Consider the following 20,732-nt stretch of genomic DNA (forward strand, 5'->3'; position numbering starts at 1 on the left):
CCTCCACTTCCCAAAATTTTTGAATTTGTTCCTCTAATTTAAATGTGGTGGCCACTAAAGAGCACGCTGTGTTCAAGGGTACAGAATTAGAATTGACTGCCCCTGTTAAAATCCACCCGAAAACGCTATGCAGAGCGGTAGGTAAACCGGGCCCCAGATTGATACGTTGACCGTCATAAATATCGTGGAATAGCTCCGCCCCTATTAATAAATCAATTTTGGCGGGAACATCATAGTCGCGATCAGCTAACACGAGATGTTTGGAGCGTTCTCGAACGACTGATGGTACTTTAACGCTAGGTATTAAAGCTGTGATGTTATCTAATACGACTGGTTTGATATTAAAGTGCGGAGCATCACCATGTACAGGTAGTATAGTGCAGTCTGTCACCCCCTTTACATGTGTAACTGAGTTTTGTCCTAGTCCGGCTATGGTCAGATTGCACCGGCGGAGTTTCAACCCAAGTGTTTTTGCGCATGCAGAAGTAATAAAACAATCCTGCGCCCCACTGTCAACGAGTGCACGCACGGTACATTGCGTGCCGGCGGCGGTGTTGAGCGCGCGCACCTGACAGGTTCCTAGTAAAACCATATCGCGGTTGGGAACTGCAGCGTGAGAATGAGCTGTAACGTTTGCTTCAGTGGACGCGCCGGCGCTAGTGGATGGCGCTTGGTCTATATGCAACAGGGTATGATGACGTAAACCACACACCGTACAAGTCATTTTTGATAAGCATTTTTCTATGACGTGATTTGTACGTAAACAGTTTGTACACATATTATTTTTAGTTTTTATTAATGCGAGTCTAGCACGAGAGTCTAAAGATTGAAAGGTAGGGCACTGATAAATTGAGTGCGCATTATTGCAATGAGCACAAGCCACATTTGCAAGCGAGTTAGATTTAGCGAGATAAGATGAGCGTTTTTGTCCGCTGCTATTTTGCCCACGCGGTGCGGGTGCGATCGGAAATTTTGTACACGCGAGTTTACGCGGGGTACTAGAATTATTATTATTTGTAGATTTAGAAGATAGCTGATTAGTTTCTAAGATTTTAACATAATCTTGAAGAAACTTTAACAATTCACAAAAGGTAGGTATTTGCGAAATGTTTGTTTGAGTTTCGAATCGAATGCGCGTGTCCGGATCGAGCGAACGCGATGTTAAATAAAACAAAACAAAATCACCTAAGTTTTCGATTTTCATTGATTGGAGAGCATAGTAAGCCTCATAAGCCTCACCTGTTAACTTTTGCAGATCTTGGAAGTTGCCTGATTTTACAGCTGGCAGGTTGAAAAATTTATCAAGATATGACAAAGCTATAAGACGCTTGTTTTGATAACGCTCGATTAAACTATTAAAAACGACTTCGTAATTATCGGCGGTCATCGGAACTCCTTTGACAATAGACAAAGCGGGGCCTTGTAAACAAGACGCTAAATAATGAAATTTTTCTATTTCCGAAATCGACTTATTATCGTGAATCAAACTTTTGTAAATATCATAAAATGTTTGCCAGTTTTCTATTTTACTATCGAATTTAGGCAACTCAAGTTTAGGTAGCCGCGCGTTACGTCCCGAGTTAGATTTTACTTCCGCTCGCTCTAGAACCGATGACGTATGCGAGGACGTTCCGTCGACGTTGCCGCTCTTCTCGGTAGTAGGCAAGTCAGCCGCTGCACTGATTACGGCATAGTACAAATCATCAAACGAACTCAAAGATTTTTGGGACACTTGTGCTTCAGGTTTTATAGCTAACTCCAATGCTTGTATTTTACTACATAACGAAACAAATTCTTCGCGAATTGAATGTATCCGAGAATATCTCGCCTTGAACGACGATACCTTTGAATGATCTTGAATCATAGCTATTGATAAGTCATAAAGGATTTGAATATCACGATAGACATATTCGCGTTGAGATTGAAGAAGTTTTAGTTTGCCCTCCTCCATTTTGTTTTTGTTTCGTAAAGTATGTAGGTATTAAGAAATCACGTATGAAATGCGAACCTAAGTTGAGATTGTATTAGGTGTACATAAATACGTTTAGGTGAAATAGTTTTAATTGTGAATAGTTATATTCATATAATAAGATAGTAAACAATTTACTTTGTAAATAGTTACGAAAATTATTGTAATATAACCCGACTAAATGAAGATGACCTGTGAATCCGCATAGGTTACTCACGGCGAGTATGACTAACAATATTTAGTAGGACAATACTTTTAAAATTGAAAAATCTAGATAATCTCAGAGTTTTCGATAGAAATTGAACCTGAGAATGCTTGAATAAACTGTAATCTACAGGTATTCGCGCTCGAAATGGACCACAAATATGATTGAGTTTGGCGTCCAGCCGGGGACGCCTTGATTTAGGTATTTTGCTAGAAACAGGCTGTGAGATTAAATGAATGAAAGATCAAGTACTTACAGGATGCCAGGAACACAGGGATCACAACACCAGAGCACTTTTAGTCGTATTCACAGGTTTTATTTAATTTTTTACACCGCGCGCGCAGTTATCGATGCCGGCCGGCCATTGCTGAGTTTGAAACTGGAGTTTTGTCTATGAGTTCCATAGATGGCGCTCGATGCGCAGTTTTGGTTGCGTTCGGTGCTTTGTGACGATGTAGAATAGGGAGGAAAAGGATGGGAAAGGATGTATCCCAAAGCCTGTTCACTATCAATTTTCTATTTGCCCCAAAGTCCAAAGATTTGAGAATGAAATCGGTCAAAGTGTGAACTTCTTACCAGGTTGGTCAGGCGCGGAGGTGCCAAGGGGGGACTCTTCGCCGTCAGGAGTGGGGAGCTCACTGGAAGGCACCAACGACAGGGGCTGCGATACGCTACCCTCTGCAAACATTTACATTAACCTTTTAAATAAGGAAGGAGCATGTTAAACATTTTTGAAGTTTGTCTCCATTTTTTCAATTGGTATTTAGGATCCCTTGTGTATTATGATGAGTTGGGATGGTGTGTGCATACCGTAGTTCTTCTTTTTGGTGAGCGAACCGAAGCCCGAGGAGGCGGTGGAGGAGGCGCAGTCGTCGTCGGGCTGGGTGGCGCCGGGCACGCTCTCGGAGCCGCTGTCGCCACCCGCCATGCCTTCCGCAGCCTCCTGCTTGCGCTCAGGACTGCAACATGAACATTACACCCTATTGTAAAAACTTATTACAGTGTGAGAGACACGTTATTTGCACGAAATAGAATGGCAGTAGTGTCAGTTGGTCGTGTGTTACGTACACTTTGAAGAGAGGGTCTCCGGAGATCATGTTCATCTTGATGCGGACCCGCAGCACGGAGTTGTCCTGCCGGCGGCGCGGGTCGTAGCCCTCGAGCAGGCAGCGGCGCGTGGTCTCGCCCGCGCCCGCCAGCTCCGCCAGGTTCACGTCGCAGAAGCCCAGCTTCTGGTATGACCTGCCGCCTGCAAACCGAACAATATGCCACTTGCTAAATTGTTACACTTTCAGTACAATTAAAACGTTTTTGACAGCTTAGCCACTTGCTGCTCGTATGTTATCGTCCATAAACATTGTGTTCATTATGGAAAGTGCTTTTAAAATACTTCGTTTACTATAAATGTACAGCGAGCACAAAATAAAATATTATGAATTGTACCTACAAAGAAAACCAAACTGGAAAGAGAGTCTCTACGGATAACAAGTTGAATCGTTCAGGATTTATCTAAGTTGGAAGTCGGTCCGCTGCGAAGGCACGACTTTATAAACGAGCGCTCGGATTCATCGAATACTTTGCGAATTCACTTCGTTTCAAAGCGGATGACTTCAAAATCCGTCCGTTCAGTCTCGCGGCTCTGTTGGAGTTGCAAATATATGGACGCTGTGGAGGCGCGCCCGCTCTCAATGTTGAATATTCCAACGGCAAAGTTTACACGAAAATATTTAAACGGGTCAAAGGGAGTTTGGAAGTCGTCGGAATGATTAACGCAAATATTTTGATGAAACTTTTGTCAGCGTTACGTTACGTCGTGGGAATGGCGTGTATTAATTCGAGCCTGGCAGTGCAGATAACGTCGGCTGTTCATTAAATTAACTACGGTCCACTTTGTTTTGGTAAGCTTTTGGCGGCTAAGCGAATGTCAGGGTATGATCAGCTCAATTAGTATTTTACAATGAAACAATTTAACTGGTCGAAATGAAGTCTTGATATAGATTTGCTATTTCGCGAAAATTTTGCATAAAATATAATCCTACTTTGCAGCTGAGTAAATAGTTCACGATGACAGCAGTTAACACCTTGGTATAATGTAATCTGACGTTAGTTACCTTTGCACTCCTTGCGCACGGAGACCCGCATGAGCGCGGGTTCGAGCACGCCGGTGCTGGCGTTGGCGCACATCTTGCACACAAACGAGAACTGCGCGTTCCACCGCACCGCGTGGTTCCGGACCTCCTCTCTGTCGACAATACAAACAAATTATCAATAGTCATCCTCAAAGTATACCTAAAACAGATTGGAACTGAATCATCCTCTGTAAGCTTTGCCCAAAGTTTTGGTCTCGAATCCATGTCAGAGTTACCCAACTTCCAGCAACTATTTCCTATATAATGATAGTGTAATACGCCACAACCGGCGGATCCGACTGGATGCGGAAGTGACGGCTGCGCGTGCTCCATTCAGTTGCACTTCGTTAAAACTGCCGGTGTCGCACATACAGAACGTTCCGACGACCTATATGGCGCACCGCGGCCGAACTGCCTCCATTACATGTCGCAAGCGCTCGAATATATGATGCCGATCTCTCATAAATCGACAAGAGCTATGGAAAAGCATTTCTTTAGCAGCCCGAACAAAGCTGCCTTTTAGATTTAAACAATAGTTTAAGTTATTCAAATGATATAGTGTGTAATACTCAATGTACAATTCTATAGCTATAATATAACGTCACTTGTAGCATATCCTCAGTTCACCACGACTGAGCAATTGCAGTCGGAGATGTAACAGCAGCACAATCACCAAAATATAGCAGTTCTAAGCGTCTGAAAGTAGATTTTGGACTCTTTCCTGTAAGATGCACTCAAATTCAACTTCGTGGCCTTATCTCACGAGAACAACCGCTGTCAATTGGGGAAGTTATATATATTATCTTTAGTGCGATGGAGTGACCGATAACCCTAGCATACATTAAAACTACAACTACAGTACTGCGCTCGTGAAACAGAAATAAAAACACTGGAATCGTATAATGAGGTAGGATCGTGAAGTTTAATGGATGAAGTAAAACGTCTAACGCAAAGATATCTTAATAGAAGTGGGCAGGTTTGTGTGGAGGCAATGACATCGTTCGCAGTGAGCAGCAGCCGGCGAGCATTAGTGCACAGTGGCCGAGTGGGTGCACTCTGCTAACAGCTGGGTGTGAAACTAACGGCGCGCCCTCGTCGTGACCCTTAATGATGACTACGCTACTGGAAATTAAAAACCATTTACTGCAAATTGCCAACTTACAAATGTATAGGTCAGTAGACCCATTACACATTTAAGGTCTGTTATCATCAGTAGGATCGCGTATTAGCTATACATGTTAGTTATCATGAGTTCATACCGAATAATTCTGTGTAATAACCTCGATCACGCACGCGCCTGTAGGTCGTTCAGCCTAAATAAACATCGATCTAATGATACGCTGTAATGTAACGTACATATTGATCTGAAAACAAAGTCTGCCAATAAGTGGACCGGTCGGACGTATAAACGAACCTGTATTTTATTCCTTACATACTTTCTCATGTAAATACGAGTATATCGGGTGGTCGTGATAAACCTCCCGAGTAGTCCCGAGTCGAGCTGTCTGTAGTTTACGCGAATCCGTTACACAGTCATGGCCAGAATGGCAAACGAACAGCCTCCTCAGCATAAACTATGCAGCCAGGATGCTTGAAATGGTCGGGACCGCTATGATGCATTATTGAACATGTTGTAACGTAAAACTTTGTTAACATGACCAATAATGATTATAATGAATAATTACATGACATCGATCAAATTAATCTATGTATTATCCAAAAAGCCAATGCAATAACAGTATTCAAATACCATTATGATAAGCAGAAGGTTTATCTGACCTAGGTGTTGTTGTCCCACATAGCAGTGTCCCAATTGCGTCGGTCGCCGATGGGCGATGGTGCCTAAATGGTAACGAGAGTGTTCGCGTGCCCGACACCACACTTCCGCCCACTAATGGTCCTTGTGATAATACGGCCCGTACTCCACATAATGTCGTTTTTATTTCGTTAACTTTCGGGAGCCTTGCTCTTCAAGTGCACGAAGGAAGATTTTATCGCGTTTAGACAAATGGAATTATGATTGGTCGTCACGCGTACAAAAGGTTTCTTTGTCTTAAAATCAGATTATGGAGAAATGTTATTACCTCTGGATGCATTTATAAATTGTCTTAGCACTTCGTAGTAAGTGCTGATAGTACGATGTTATAATGTTAGTAGTGTTCAGCTCGCAACGCGGGCGGTGCGGCTAGTTGGGCCGTGTTTACGAGGCAGTCGTCGACCCGGAGCGGCTGAGGACGCTCCTTCAATCCTTATCGAGATTTAATGCCGCTTCTACTGAAGCGAACAATGAAGGCTTCTTCTAATCGCTACGATCATGCGAGGAAATGTTACCAGTCGCGAGCAATTTAATATGAAGCTGTTTGTTTAGGTTAGCTAATTACTGTTTTCGATAGTCAGCAAAGATTAACGACTTGTTAACATGTACCGGTCGTAATTATTAAGCCACTTGAATCAAAGGACCGCTTAGTTACTCAAACCTGTTACGTAAGCTGCACTTGTAGAGAACATACATCATGTCAGTGTTAGATAGAAATCATTGCCCTTGGCCCTCGCATAACTGACTCCAACAGAATTTGGAGGTGGTTTTTTGAAGTTTTCCATAATGATCTGGTGCAAGGTGGTGCGATAAGTATCTTCACGGTCAGCCGGGCCGGCCCTAGCTGCGCCCGCGTCACGGCCGGTGCGCGGCCACCGCACCTGACCGCTAATTAATCATTACTAATGACATGACTTCTTTCAGATAAGCACGCGCCGGTTATTGTACTCGTTATTATATTACTTCTTTATTATTATTAACGATACAAGTTAGCTTGCTCTATCGGGCCCTCGGGAGGAGCAATGACCGCGTTTGAAACACGAGCCTGAGTAATCGCTTTATGAAAACATGGCAGAAAATTGTATTTACTGAAGCTTATAATATACCTTCAGGCAGTATATTACGTTCTGTAGTGTTTGTAGAAACATAAAATTATATAGAAAATACTTGTACTTACACAATAATATAAAATATATTACTTTATCAAGGTCCACAATAAATAAGATGTTGTCATAATATCAGAATCGTTTCAATAATTGGCTATCAAGCTCCCGTAAGGAAATTGGATTGCTGGAGAAACTCGAAGCGGAAATTGTACTAACATATCGTCTTTTTTAATCACAATAATCTTATACGTAAAACTATCAACGAGGAAGATATTCGAACAAATCAAATGAGTTTACAATATTTATGTGAATTGTGTCATTTTACCCGGCGTTTGCAACCGCTGTGTTATTGAGAAACACGGCGATCAGCTTAGTTTCACAAGTAAATAAATGAATAGTAAATATAAATCGATTATTATGTGTTTCGTAAGTGCAGCCGATCGCCTGGTGTTTACTATGAGTAGTGTAGATACATGCTGAGTCGAACATGCTGATGCCACATTTCACTCGCTGCGCCCACCAGATGTTGGTATAATCCTCCTAAGATGCATAATATTGCAGCCTTTGATTACTACAATACTGTAGCAAGCGATATATAGGCTAAGTATGAAAATATGGTGCTAAGTAGGTGATTGAACTTTATTCGTACTTTATTTGGGATCTAAAGTCTCGTGATGTTTATGTTGTCAAAAGACAAATTCGTACCAAGTTTTTGTTAAGTAAAGACTGGCTGCAATGAAATTGCGTGTCCTTATTCTTGTACAGTACAATATTAAAGCAATAAGGAATTAATCATTTTACGAAAGATATTAATAACACAAGCGCTGTATTTACACAATGTTAATTAGCGAAACTTCACGCTCTAGGTCGTAATGTCGGCGAAAACTGTATTAGAGTCAGCATTACTCATATTAATAGTTTATAATAATCCATTATGCGAATGTAATGCGGCGTCGCATGCGCATTACTGCAAATAAAAGTGCTAGTAAAGTACGCGGTGACATTGTAATTGCTGCGTGCGTGAGAGCGTACGCGCCGGACCACTGCGTGATGGCCGGCCGACGCTCAATTTGACTGTGCATACATTAATACTTTAGCGGGTTAATGGTCTGTACTGTATTGAGTGCTTTCAGGAAGGAATGTTGCGCGCGATATTACTGCATTTCAACGGCTTAAGTGAAAGATTAACTAAAATAGTCGTGGGTGTGCGAACTGCCAGTCTGAAATTACTGCCAGTTATGGCGGGTCCAATCTCGTATAATGTCTAGGTCATAATGATTTCAACAAAATTATGCTTATGTAACCTTCAGATAGATGTAAGATTAAACAGGTTTCACAGGTATGAAGGAAAACAGTTAAAACAACAGTTTCATGCGTATTGCAGTACAGTAACAATGAGTAGATGCGCTGACCGATTCGCTATGATATAAACATCTCGAAGATTTCTCGTACGTGTACACACATTAATTAAAAGAAACAGCAATCGGTGTACTAAAACATAATGAAAGAAATATTGTTATGAACGGAATATAGTACAATGGGCGAGGTGGGCCCATCGTGAAGACGTGCGCGTTGCAACAGGCGGCCCCATTCCTGCAGTTTACGAGCCGCGCCGGACGAACCAGCCAAGCTTTATGAGGTGATGCGAGACCAAGATTTAAAGCTATCATAAACCAGCCAAGAATTCTTACAGGAAACTAGCTCTATAAGTACACAGATAAATTGGTTTACTTACAGGCTTACGAGCTGCTTTCAAACAGGAATTGATGTTCCGCGAAATTTCTGGTGCTTGTGCATCTATTAATCTTATTTGGGAAGGAATGGATTTTATGCCTTTCTTCTAAATATACATTTGATTTAGAATTAATGCATGAAACAGTTTGGAAACTTTCTGATTTTAGAAATAAGCACTAAGGCACAGACCACTAAATCCCTTGAACGCTGTAACTCAGTACATCCGTCCCTACCCAATATCTAACACGTGAGAATCGCGTGCATTGTACGAGCAAGCAGAGTCGCAGATCAAAGGGCCGGAGCGTGTAACGAGCGCAAGGCCGGCAGATGCCGCGGTGTCGGGTGTCGGGCAGATGGCTCACCGCGACACTGGACACTGGACGCGACCAGACAACCGCGGCTAATTACCACTGCCCGCTCGTTCAACTTGTTTCGGGATTAGCACGAATTGCACGAATCTGACTAACGTTCATTTTAAAGCCAACTGGGTTTTAAGCGAACTACAAGAGCTAAAATTGCAGTTACATGAATGTGCAGTTCTCAAATTATAATTGTAATATAGCACAGAGTCACAAGTCACAAGTAGTCCTTATATCCATTCCTACACTATAACAACGATTTAATTCCCAGATTAGTACTTATAAATATGATTTAATGAAAATACATCAAAATAGCAGACAGAAACCAACCAAATGTCTAACGATGTAATGGGTTTTCCAATCGTTTGTGGTTTGTGCATTGTGGGACAAGATGATAATAGTGACTAACAGGCAAGTCATCTGTAGGCATGAGGTCGTGGGCTAGATTCTTGCATGAAATCAACTAATGGTTTTTGTTCTTTACGCATTCCTGTCAAGAATCAGAATGAGGAGAATCCTGCTAAACACTAAACCCACGTTAGGAAATGTTATGCATCCCGTGACACATAGATTTAATGTATTTTCCGTGAGTGAATGTTGCTGTGCACAAGTAGTGTCTCAACAAAACAGTATGGCCAATCAAATTAAGCTCGTGACGTCAGTCGGCACGCCACTTAAGTAAAAAGGATCATCATAAACCTCCGCTGATGCCCGTTGAAGGACAAGGGTCGGCTCGAATAACTAATTCCTTGTCTGAACAATCTAGTAATTAGGCTACAAACTATGATATTATTAACATGAATAATTTCATTGCTGATTAGCACTGAAATAACGTTTATGAATTTTAGAAGATGTTACTAGGTGAAAAGCGAGAGGTTTGAGGTTTTCTCAGTGCGAGTAAACCACATTCGATGCTATTGAGGTTTCGTTAGGATCGTTACGTTCGTACATATTATTCAGTAAAAGGTGCAAAATAAACGCTCGGTTCAGTGTAGCGGAACGAACAATATACGAGGGTTAAATTGCTCCAGCGAAGCTATCCTTCTTTACGAGCGAAGCCCAGTGGTGTACTGGCGAGCTATGGACGTGGTTGGGACACCAATATTACGTCCTGCTCTTAATGCCACGAAAAAATAAGCTTCAAACAGAATCAGAAATGAACCGGGTCCAATAAACTATTCAAGCCTAATTCGACCCCTGAATAATGAATAGGGACGAAAAACTAACAATGGTCGAGTTTCTAGAAAGTAGTACAAATGGACGTGACTCAGAGAGGGCGTAAACCGATAAACTAAAATATTTGTCCTAATTACAATCGTGCATAAATTAAATTATTGTAGTAATTTTTTTTTGCGTTGCCTGTAAATAAACTCACTTTTCCAAGCACGCTTCCTTTCAGTAAATAACTAGATACTTATGATTTGTTACCCTTATCTACTTGTTTACTCGTTATGCTTGTAAGATTTATCGGGATAACAGCATTATGCCGTTCCCATAGTTATATAATATTGAGCCATACCATGACAAAACTAAGTGTTATTGTTGAAATGTTTGCGGTTTCATCTGCGGTTAGTAAGGAATTCACTTGACTACACGCAGCTTGTATTGATTCATGCTGTTAATTGTAAAGTTTGTGTCATCTACAAATAGTTGATTGAGAATTCAGGGTATTCGCAAAATGGGATTTACCCATTTGTAACAGAATTATACACAAGTATCCAAAAACCTAAGATTGTCCACCCACATGGACGGGGTATTGTGAGTTTGTTCAGGACAGTTCGATGTCCTAAAATAACTTCACTAGAATCATGTAATGTATTTCTGCAATAGTATTTAGCGTATCGGTGATAGATACACTTGTATGAGTCATAGGCATCAAACAGCTCGCGATATTTCCACTCGGCTAGGTTGAGTGACGCAGCGCAGCGCCCAGCATTGTCATCATTACGACATACTCGCATTTAGACACGCTTCTCGAAGCCGCAATAATCGCCTATATCGGTTATTGAGACCGAGAGTTATATCCGCAGATCGTATAAGATTATACTGCCACTTAATATTAATACATGTTCCAGATCCGCCACGGAATCTGGGACAATGCAATTCAGGATGTTGGCAGATATAACACAAGGTTCAATGCGTTATTATACAATAGACGCGTTGTCGATTAGATGCGAAGCAGGATATTGGTAGGCATTAAGTCATCATTAGAATCTATATTTCGGTTTCCATTTCCCCCGACATGAGCATCACATCCAGGAATAACGCGTGTTCGCATAATTTGCACGCCTACGCGCTCTGCTTAGTTGAATGTCAATCAATGTGGAGAATGTTTGACGCATGCTGTTACGCTGCATGTTGCGGGAAGCGTGCTATTCAGTCCTAGATTGTTTTTGTATATTTACGTCAAACACAATTTAGAATACTACTCAAATATTTGCTACATGTTTTGTTTCTACAATATAAACTGAAGAAACAACACGTACCTATGTAAAACAAAACACAAGTTCCAAACGAAGCGTTGCACACATTAACCAAACATCCCCGTTCCCGTAGCGAATGCGCAACAACAATTAGCCGCGCAGTATCAACAAACAGACGACTTCGCAACCACAAGGATAGCTCGCAGTGAACGACCAACGAGCTACTAACCAGTGCTGGTAGGAATGGGGTCGAAGCCCCGCGAGGAAGCGTTGCGCAGCCGCAGGATGCGCTGCGTTGCTTTATTACCCATCGGATGATGCGCACATATGCGGATACGCACTGTGAATCGGCAAAAATGAACGTCTATTCAGCAACAGAAAGTGAAGTGCATTTAACCCAGATATTTGCAAGTACAACTCGATTTACATTCGAACATGACAGCATTTCATTCCCCGTTCAGACTGCAGTTCGTTCTAAACGGTCTGGTAGTTGTGGCGCCAACTTGTCTCAACTTCCAATGCTGCAGAATTTCGCCGATGCGTATATTTAAGTTGCTGAGAAATTGCGCCTAGTTACACTTGTTTATAATAAGAGGTTTGTGAATGTAAACTACTAAATACTGTTTTGTTTGGCAATACTCGATTCCAATAGAAACTATTTATTTACTACAATTGTAATATTAGAATTCCGATCATAATACAACTGTATGCAGTTTATTGAGAGGCCGGCTTTCCTTATTACCGCTCCAAATTATATTGGTATTCTGTGCTGGAGTAATGGTGGAGTAAATCACGATTAACTGCCGATTCGGAAACGGCTCGGTTTATAGCTCGGCCAATACTTTCCAGACGGGCTCGTTGCCGGTTAATGTTAACGTGCATTGCACTCCCTCGGCTTCAAACAAATGTTTTGCTTCGTGATGACAAACTGTGGGAATGAGATTTAGGCCCGCTTGACATATTTCACATGTAAACGACGCTGTTACTTATACCCGAGCAACTGCTAACAAACGAAATGGGTCAGTGCGTATTTGTGTAAGCAATATTAAGGCCATCACAATTACACGTGTAGTTCATAGAAACAGGAGATTTATAGCCGGTGCACGTTGATGCAAAATTTTATGACGTTTATATGGATGTCGTGTAGAGGAAGGAAGAACTATATTGAAGTAATCGTCCACGAGTTTGAACAGCACGATCGTTGGGCAGCAGGCTGCAGTCGTGAAAGGTGTGTGACTGCATTGTTGGAACACAAACATCGATGTTGAACAAGCTCGGAGCAGTGTTACGTGGCGGGTGATGTCAGTGTTGGGCGAGGATGTGGCGGCGCGCCAACACTCCTCGCTTCCGATCACGTGCTGCTAAGCCGTGTCAATGAAAGTGCTACTGTTTACCTACCTAGAGATAGACACGAACAATAGAGAAACTATTATTACGAACAAATGCATATGTAGGCTCATAAATTAATATTTAGTTAAGTACTCATATTTTTATGCAATAATACAAAAGGTACATAGAACCTCTTCCTAATTTGTAAGTCGGTTACAAACAACAGCTTATACTGCAACGTTTTATAAACGAAAACGATTAGAAACAATGAAGTAAATCAACGTTGTCATGTCATACTTAGAAAACAGAAACACAAGCAATACGCTTGTAAAGCAGTCATAACAAATTGTATGCAGAATACTTTGCATTTATAACCATGAATTATTTTATTCTAGAATCAAGACAAAAGTTTTTTTTTCTTAAACCAACGTTTTGCTTACATCACGGAACTGAACAAAACAGAATCGGAATGAATCAAGTTAACACTTGCTAAAACAATTAAACTCGTTATCTGCTCAAACAGCAAAACAATTAAAGGTGTATTAACATCAGTTACCGCATGACGTCGTCTAGGTAAGCAGATGATGCGCGCGCGCTGATATCATCGTCTCAGGCTTGTGTTGTGCCTCGCCAACGCAAACGACGTGTTTTGCCAAATAAACGCATCACTGAGGTAATTCCCAGTTTTTGGGCACCAGTCATCGCTTGAAAAATATTGGTTTTGGATAAATCAGAACTTGGCAGTAGGTTTTGGCTAAGTCACAAGATTCAAAAAACTAACGCGGTGTCCTGCGTGAGCGACGAACGCGACGCGACGCGACGCAACACGACGCGACGTAATGCGACGCGATGCTATACGCGACAGATGTCCTACGTGATTTTGGTCATTACTTCTCAAATCATGGAGAAGTTGTGTTACAATTTTGCTTGAAAGTTCATATTTAAAGTACAGACAGCAACAATCTTCCAACTTGTTTGTACTAATAAACGATTTCTTTAATATTTATGTTTTTTTTGTCCCACAACAATCAACGCTTCTGAATAGTTCGCGGTGTCGCGTCTGGTCGCCCTCAAAACAAGTACGCGTTACGTCGCGTCTCGCCGCAGACTGTCACATAGGCCGCATGTAGGGAATTCCTTTGAGTTGATCGCGTTCGTCGCGTTCGCAGCGTCGCGTCGCGTCGCGTTCGTCGCTCACGCAGGACACCGCGTTACAAACCTAAATTAAAATCGCAGAGTAAATGGTCCCTTCTAAATTTGAATTAACTAATCAAATTAATTTGCTATTAACCGACGCGTGAATGCTTCCAGTATGATAAACATTGAGTAATTGCCGTAAATAAGCCTAATAGAATTTCCGATTATAAATAGTAATTGATCTAAGATTATTTATAGTCGTGTTTACAAACTTCTGCATTCACCTTTGAACCTGAAACCGTAACTCTAACCAACTGATTAAAACGTACACATTTTATAGAGTCTTGTCACGAAAAGCTTTTAGTTAATCGATTAAGTTAGCTGTTCACTGTAGCTTTAACGGTTTAGTTAAAATAAAGGTTACGTAAAAATTATCTAACAGACAAACGAGCGCATCCAACTGGCCATTAGCACTAATCTGTATCGTCTCGAGATGGAACGAGATGATTGAACAAAAACTGTTATAATGGGTGCTGTTACAATATTTGGCAACGTAACAGCGAAATTACGAATTCGTGGAAAGAGGTTCATCGTGTGTGGGTCCTTTCACCTGCGGCTGTTCTGCGGCCGGCAACAAGCGGCGCGCGCGCTGCCGGCCTTGTCTGACCTTGCGCCGCCGGCCAATCAGCTGCAACGGTCATATGCTCTGGCGCATTGCCGTTCATGCACGTTGCCTGCTGCAGAGCCATTTTTCAGGATAATTAACAGAGTATGAACAAAGTTTTTTTGATGACTGCTATTAGAACTTAAATAAACATGTGTGCTAAAGCTTAGCGTTTTAATTGTAGTCAAACACGTATTGTGATGAAGTCATCAATCAATGTTAGTCGGTTGCAGCACAAATGATAAACATTTATAAATGAATCAGAGGATCCCACGCTTGGCTAAAATATCTGTTGGCGCTGAGTTTGTCATTGTCTATTTATAGTGCGGGCGGGCAGGGCTCCCACCTGTCACTTTCGTTCCACACATATTATTTCCTACAGGAAGATCAAACATGTCAAACTATGTCAAAATCTGTTCTCTGGTATTTGAGTGAATATTTCCTTGAGGAAAACCGTACAGATATAAATACACACGTTTATTCTTAGTTTCGCAATATTATTAGTGAGGACGTTCACAGTGGTCGGTTTATGTGTGAATGTTTGGCGTGGCGACAACTATTAATAGCTGTTGTGGTATGTGACCGTTAGTTTTAGATAATTCTATTTGTATTGTTATACTTATAAGGCAAGTGCAGCAAAATATAATTAATTAAAAGGGTATTTCCATAGTGTCATGCCATATCTCTTAAATAAGGAAAATATGCGAGATAATGATGCAAGTGCACTTTAAGCATGTATCGGGAGGTCCTAAGTGAACTGATAATACATCTTTATCTTTCCATAGTAATAGTTTTCTAGAATGTGAGAGTAGCTGTCGCTCTGCGGATACCCGACATAATCCCCCGGTCACCTGTTACCAGTCCCACGTGAATTGCAGGGGTGAACACTAAGCCGATGACAGCAAACAACGTCACTACTTATGTGTATAAATAAGTATTACATGCAAAGGATTGCGGTTATACCATATGCAAAGAAGCCTTAAAGATTCATACAAACATTTCGGATCGGTCCGACGTAACCCTAGCGCACACAAAAGATTTGTCCTTCGCTCATCCAATTCATCAGAGGAGCTGGGTATTAATTATCAGACGTACCCACGTGCTGCCTACATGTCATGTCAAGAACAGGCAACACATGCTACCAGTAACTACTACAGCAAACATATAGCTAGACAATATGGAGGTCAGACCTTAGTAAACAAAGCCGAGAACTTTTAGGGAGAACTAGTAAAAACACAAGTTAAAAATGTGAGTACTTGTCAGAATCCAAAAGACTAATACTAAAGAAGAGATTAATACATTTCTGAAACCCTTTTGCTGCTCACTACAATTATTTATCTCTAAGGTTATACAATTTGCGGCTGCTGGCTAAATGCAAATTATGCAGCAAATGTAAAACAGTATTAAAGTGCAAGTTGGATACGCGTGTCAGTGGAATGTAACGCCCAGAGCCAATGTCAGGCCCTTAAATCCAATTATTTACTTCCGCCTAACAATATAATGCGTAGTGTACGGTAATATTATGTTCATTAATGTTCAAGGCTTCAATTTAATCATATACAATAACTTTTTCGATCGATGCAATAGAGAAAAATAACGTGCTATTATTAAAAATATTTAATTGGAACTTTAATTGGAAATACCGTTCGCATATGTAAATAGGACGTCATTATTAGCACGTTATCAAGTAATTTCAAAGTAAAAAGATCTATTTTAGCCTGAGTGTCAAAAATGAGCACATGAGAATATCAAAGACGAGGCGGGAGAGAGAACAGCGTTTAGGTGGGCAGTGGCTCCTCACGTCATTGTCCTGCCGCGCGCAAGGTCAGCGCCTGACCCTACCAACAGCGGTCGTTGGCAACAATAGCGAGACACCGCATGACACACTTATTTATCAACATATTGAACTAGACGAATTGACCATTCCTATCAACAAAGTAGGACACGATATAACTGCGGACGTTCAAGAACAATATCACAACAAGCGTGATGACGGCTAAGGAACACAACGCATTTAACAGGAAAATCCGTAGTTTTTTATTGCAAGATCGACAAGAAAATGACATGTTCCACGAAACGCAATGTATCCAGAAAAATATACGCATGGTAGTTCTGAGAATTCATTCGAGTAAACAATGTTGATGATGTGTAAGCATACGTAATCGTTTGGCAGCACCATTTGGCTTTTGGATTGATTTTCTTATAGAAAATAAATAAATAATTTTGTTAGAAAATATTTTTACAGGTAACCAAGCTCTCTTTTCCAATATTGTCTGTAATATAAACCTATTAAAGACTTACATGTTGCATATATAGGGAAGAACAGCTATAAATTCATCACCAATTTCTTTTCTCAGTCAAAAACAAACAATAAATTGTAGAGGAAAATTTTCCTAAGCAAAGTTTAGTGACCCCTTATAAAATCTAGATTCTAAGACAAACAATGAGCTCACTTCCGAAGAGATTGGGAATAGAATAACGTTTGTAACGTGTCTGTCGACAACCACCCGACCTCAAATGAAAATGGTGGTATATTGCACTGATTTAATTTCGCGCCAAGGATCGTTCAGTCGAACCAGGTCATCGGCTCATTTTAATATCAATAACAGTTTATCATAATCAAGCACTGATGCCATTTAAAATACATAATTAATTTAGTATTGACCTTCTTGTGATGTAGCGATAGCGACATTTGATGAATAAAATTGATGTTACCGAAATGAATACTGGAAAACATTGGGTATCAAAACCTGTACCCGTACAAAATACTTATAAAACAGAGTAATCAAAACAAACAATCTATTGTTCGGCCCCAGGTCTAAGTTAGCGTAAATACAATTAGTAGCAAGCAAACAAAAATAGCGCTCGCACTAAACGTTTTTGCCGCACTGGTGGCCTCTGAGATTGTTTGACCAGGAGCAACCGTTATTTTTCATCATTTGAATATTTCTTTAATTGTGTATGTATTATCTTAAAAAGCATTTCTATTTCAAAATTTATTTCAGCTGCAGTTTTATCTCAAAATATATTTTATCTCATAATATTATAATTCTAGTTGCATAGGAAAGCTCTCTGTGCCAACTTAAGCTTGTCTACCAGACTGACTTAATCCTAGGGGTAGACTATGGCTCCAACAAATGGGAGTTCTCTTGCTCGTGAGCAAACTTTATGATTTCCATAATGTCTGTATAATTGCAGCTTACAACAGCAACTGTCTTAATTAAATCGTTCAAGTTATACGTGTCTGCTTTTATTTATTTATCACTTTTTATAGCTTTTTCTTGGTAACCAATGCATTCTTGTAGACTTATGGCTTTATTTCCTAATTCGACATCTACCGAACTAACTTTTTTTTTCTTCAAATATTCAATGATATCTTCTAGAGGTGATAACGTAGTTTATATAACGTAGTTAGTAACTTTACATTATATCACGATATTGTTGCGCGTTCCAATATTAATGAACCACGTATGGTTATTGAAAACCGTTTTGTTTGTCAGTCACGAGTCACCGCACATTTTCAATGCTGCATAGTAACATTTGATGAATAACATTATATCAATAATGATGTCCATTCAATAACGTATGTGTAATTATTACGCGGCAGACATTAACTGTTTATGTATGAGGCGATGCGGCGACCATTGAACGAGGCCGAACGACTGAATCAGTGTCCGTGGTGGAAACTAAACTATAATATATCCCGTAGTAGGTACACAAGTATGTATTTACCTCGATAATACAAATATCTATAACTGTTGATATTGACCATCTAATCCCGAAACTTTTATTGACGTCATCCAGGGACGAAGTGTTTTCAGCATATTAAAAATGGAATTTTAAGATAACCCCAATAACAAACTGAACGGTACCGTAATGATAAATCTATGACGAAATAATCAACATAATGAGACGGAGCGCCCTGTGGATTAGAACTTCGTTATGGCGGAAAACTCCGAATGCGAGAGTGTATTTATTACGGATTTATGTATTAGGGGTTTAAGTGCTCTATAGATTTATAGTCCATCTAAAATTTATGGCATTCAATTTATGAGGGAGTTGTGATGTCATAAATAAGTGACAAATGTGTTTGTATCCTCTGGTCTGTGTGTGATATTTGTTGATGTGTTTAGACCAAATTCAATTGGGCCTAGGGATTGTATCTTGTACTTTGCGTTTACTTATTTCGATTTGGAGGACCATCGGTAGACGACATTAAAAGCAGTTTCAAAACTCGTCAGATTGTAGTCTGACTACTTCGTAATAACTGGCAATCAGTCATAAAACATCGTATCGGTTCGTTTACAAAAAAAGGTAGGTACGCAAAAATGAATAACAAAAAGCAATGTAACGATGAGTGGATCAACGACTATGGTAAACACGAGCTGTTCCCACGCGTCTCCTCACTACTCGCCGAGCGCCGCGCCGGGGATGTCCACGGACTACACTCGAAAGTTTCATAACATTTTATAGGTCTCCTTTGTTCTAAGGACTGTCGAATACTAATCAAATTACTTACAGGTCATTACACTACCAAGTATTGCATATGAAATCTATTTTAATATCTGTAACTATTCTACAAGATAGCATTCTGTATTCCGGCGTAGGCCGTACGGAACAAGACGCGGGTGAATGGCCGGAGGTCGGCGTCTTTAATGCAATCAACCTACCCCAGCCTCTGGTTATAGCAGGGCTTCTCGCTCAAACTGATCATTAAAGTCTATGCTTACACCAAAATATTTACCCTCGTCAGACTGTGAGCGATTCATTTTAATTATTAACGCCATCAACCTCACAAGTGGTTCAGGCTTTATCATTTCATGCAGAAAATTGCGGAATGAAAATGTAGGTTGACGGAAAATTATACTACATTTTTTACGCATAGGCTGAATAAGTACATACCCAGAAAATATTAAATTCAAATGTAGCAATTACCTTTTTTGTAAAAACAGCCAGCAGCTGAGCTAATGTACACAATGATTAAATTGGATTGGTTAAGGTTACAAGGCTATAGAATAAGTATTCGTTGACGACAGACGTCTCCGTAACGACCGCGCACAGATCACGAGACTCGCCATTAATTGCTGGAACGAGCAGAACCTACAGCAATTGATCGCTTTATAGCTCTGACAGTATTATATGACGGTGCTTTCTAGAACTGACAGCGGGAAACGCTAGTAACTATTAGTTTTAGTAAGTAATTGTAGATCTGTTTACTAGAAATCGCCATAGATAAATAAATAATCCGTGTATGTACGAGTAAAACCCTTTCCTCCGAGCCTTTTTCCCAACTGTGTTGGGGTCGGCTTCCAGTCTAACCGGATGTACGAGTAAAACCAGCACCTAGATATCTGGGCAGATGAGTAGGTACCGTCAGCAGTCAGACAATGGTTGTCGTCGTCATCGCTGGTCGTTGGCATCACTTGGCCGGCCTGTACGAATTCGATGCGAGCATCGACCCCGCTGCTACACGCAAATTGGGCGTATGAACCAGTGCGGGCACACCACAGCCTTGCCTTTGTCTCAAAATTACAGAAGGAAGTGATAAATCTCAATTTGCAAGGATTCCTGTTTCTTTCTACTGCAACTGTTGTTTGGAACGAATTAAGGTTAATTGGTGCAATCAAATGTTGATCAAAGTTGTTTGTGCTGGCAGTAAGTCAAACAATCTCCGTTCAGAGAACAAAAAGAGCGATTACTTTGGAAAAACGTTGGTATTGATGTTTTGTTTGTGAAACTGTCGAGGCGCCCGTGTCGGTTGCGACGCCACCGCGTGCGGCAAGCCCATATAATAAATGGGCCACATAAACACAGCTACACGTCAAGCTGGTTCACGTAATGTGTTAGACCGTCAGGAATAT

At 40.7% G+C, this 20,732-nt stretch overlaps 1 protein-coding gene across 4 annotated transcripts in view; it reads right to left on the minus strand.

The window, feature by feature from the left end:
- Positions 1 to 20,732, minus strand: part of LOC124637721 (protein FAM102A) — a 69,862-nt gene that overhangs the window by 9,183 nt on the left and 39,947 nt on the right. For all 4 annotated transcript variants that reach the window (XM_047174377.1, XM_047174369.1, XM_047174352.1 and 1 more), the window contains 4 exons: positions 4,286 to 4,416; positions 3,243 to 3,423; positions 2,985 to 3,133; positions 2,751 to 2,852 (listed from right to left, as the gene is read on the minus strand). In XM_047174377.1, coding sequence (XP_047030333.1) covers positions 2,751 to 2,852; positions 2,985 to 3,133; positions 3,243 to 3,423; positions 4,286 to 4,416 — 563 coding nt within the window. The remainder of the gene's footprint in view (positions 1 to 2,750; positions 2,853 to 2,984; positions 3,134 to 3,242; positions 3,424 to 4,285; positions 4,417 to 20,732) is intronic.

The sequence above is a fragment of the Helicoverpa zea genome, chromosome 2, assembly GCF_022581195.2.
Source record: "Helicoverpa zea isolate HzStark_Cry1AcR chromosome 2, ilHelZeax1.1, whole genome shotgun sequence".
Taxonomy (NCBI): domain Eukaryota; kingdom Metazoa; phylum Arthropoda; class Insecta; order Lepidoptera; family Noctuidae; genus Helicoverpa; species Helicoverpa zea.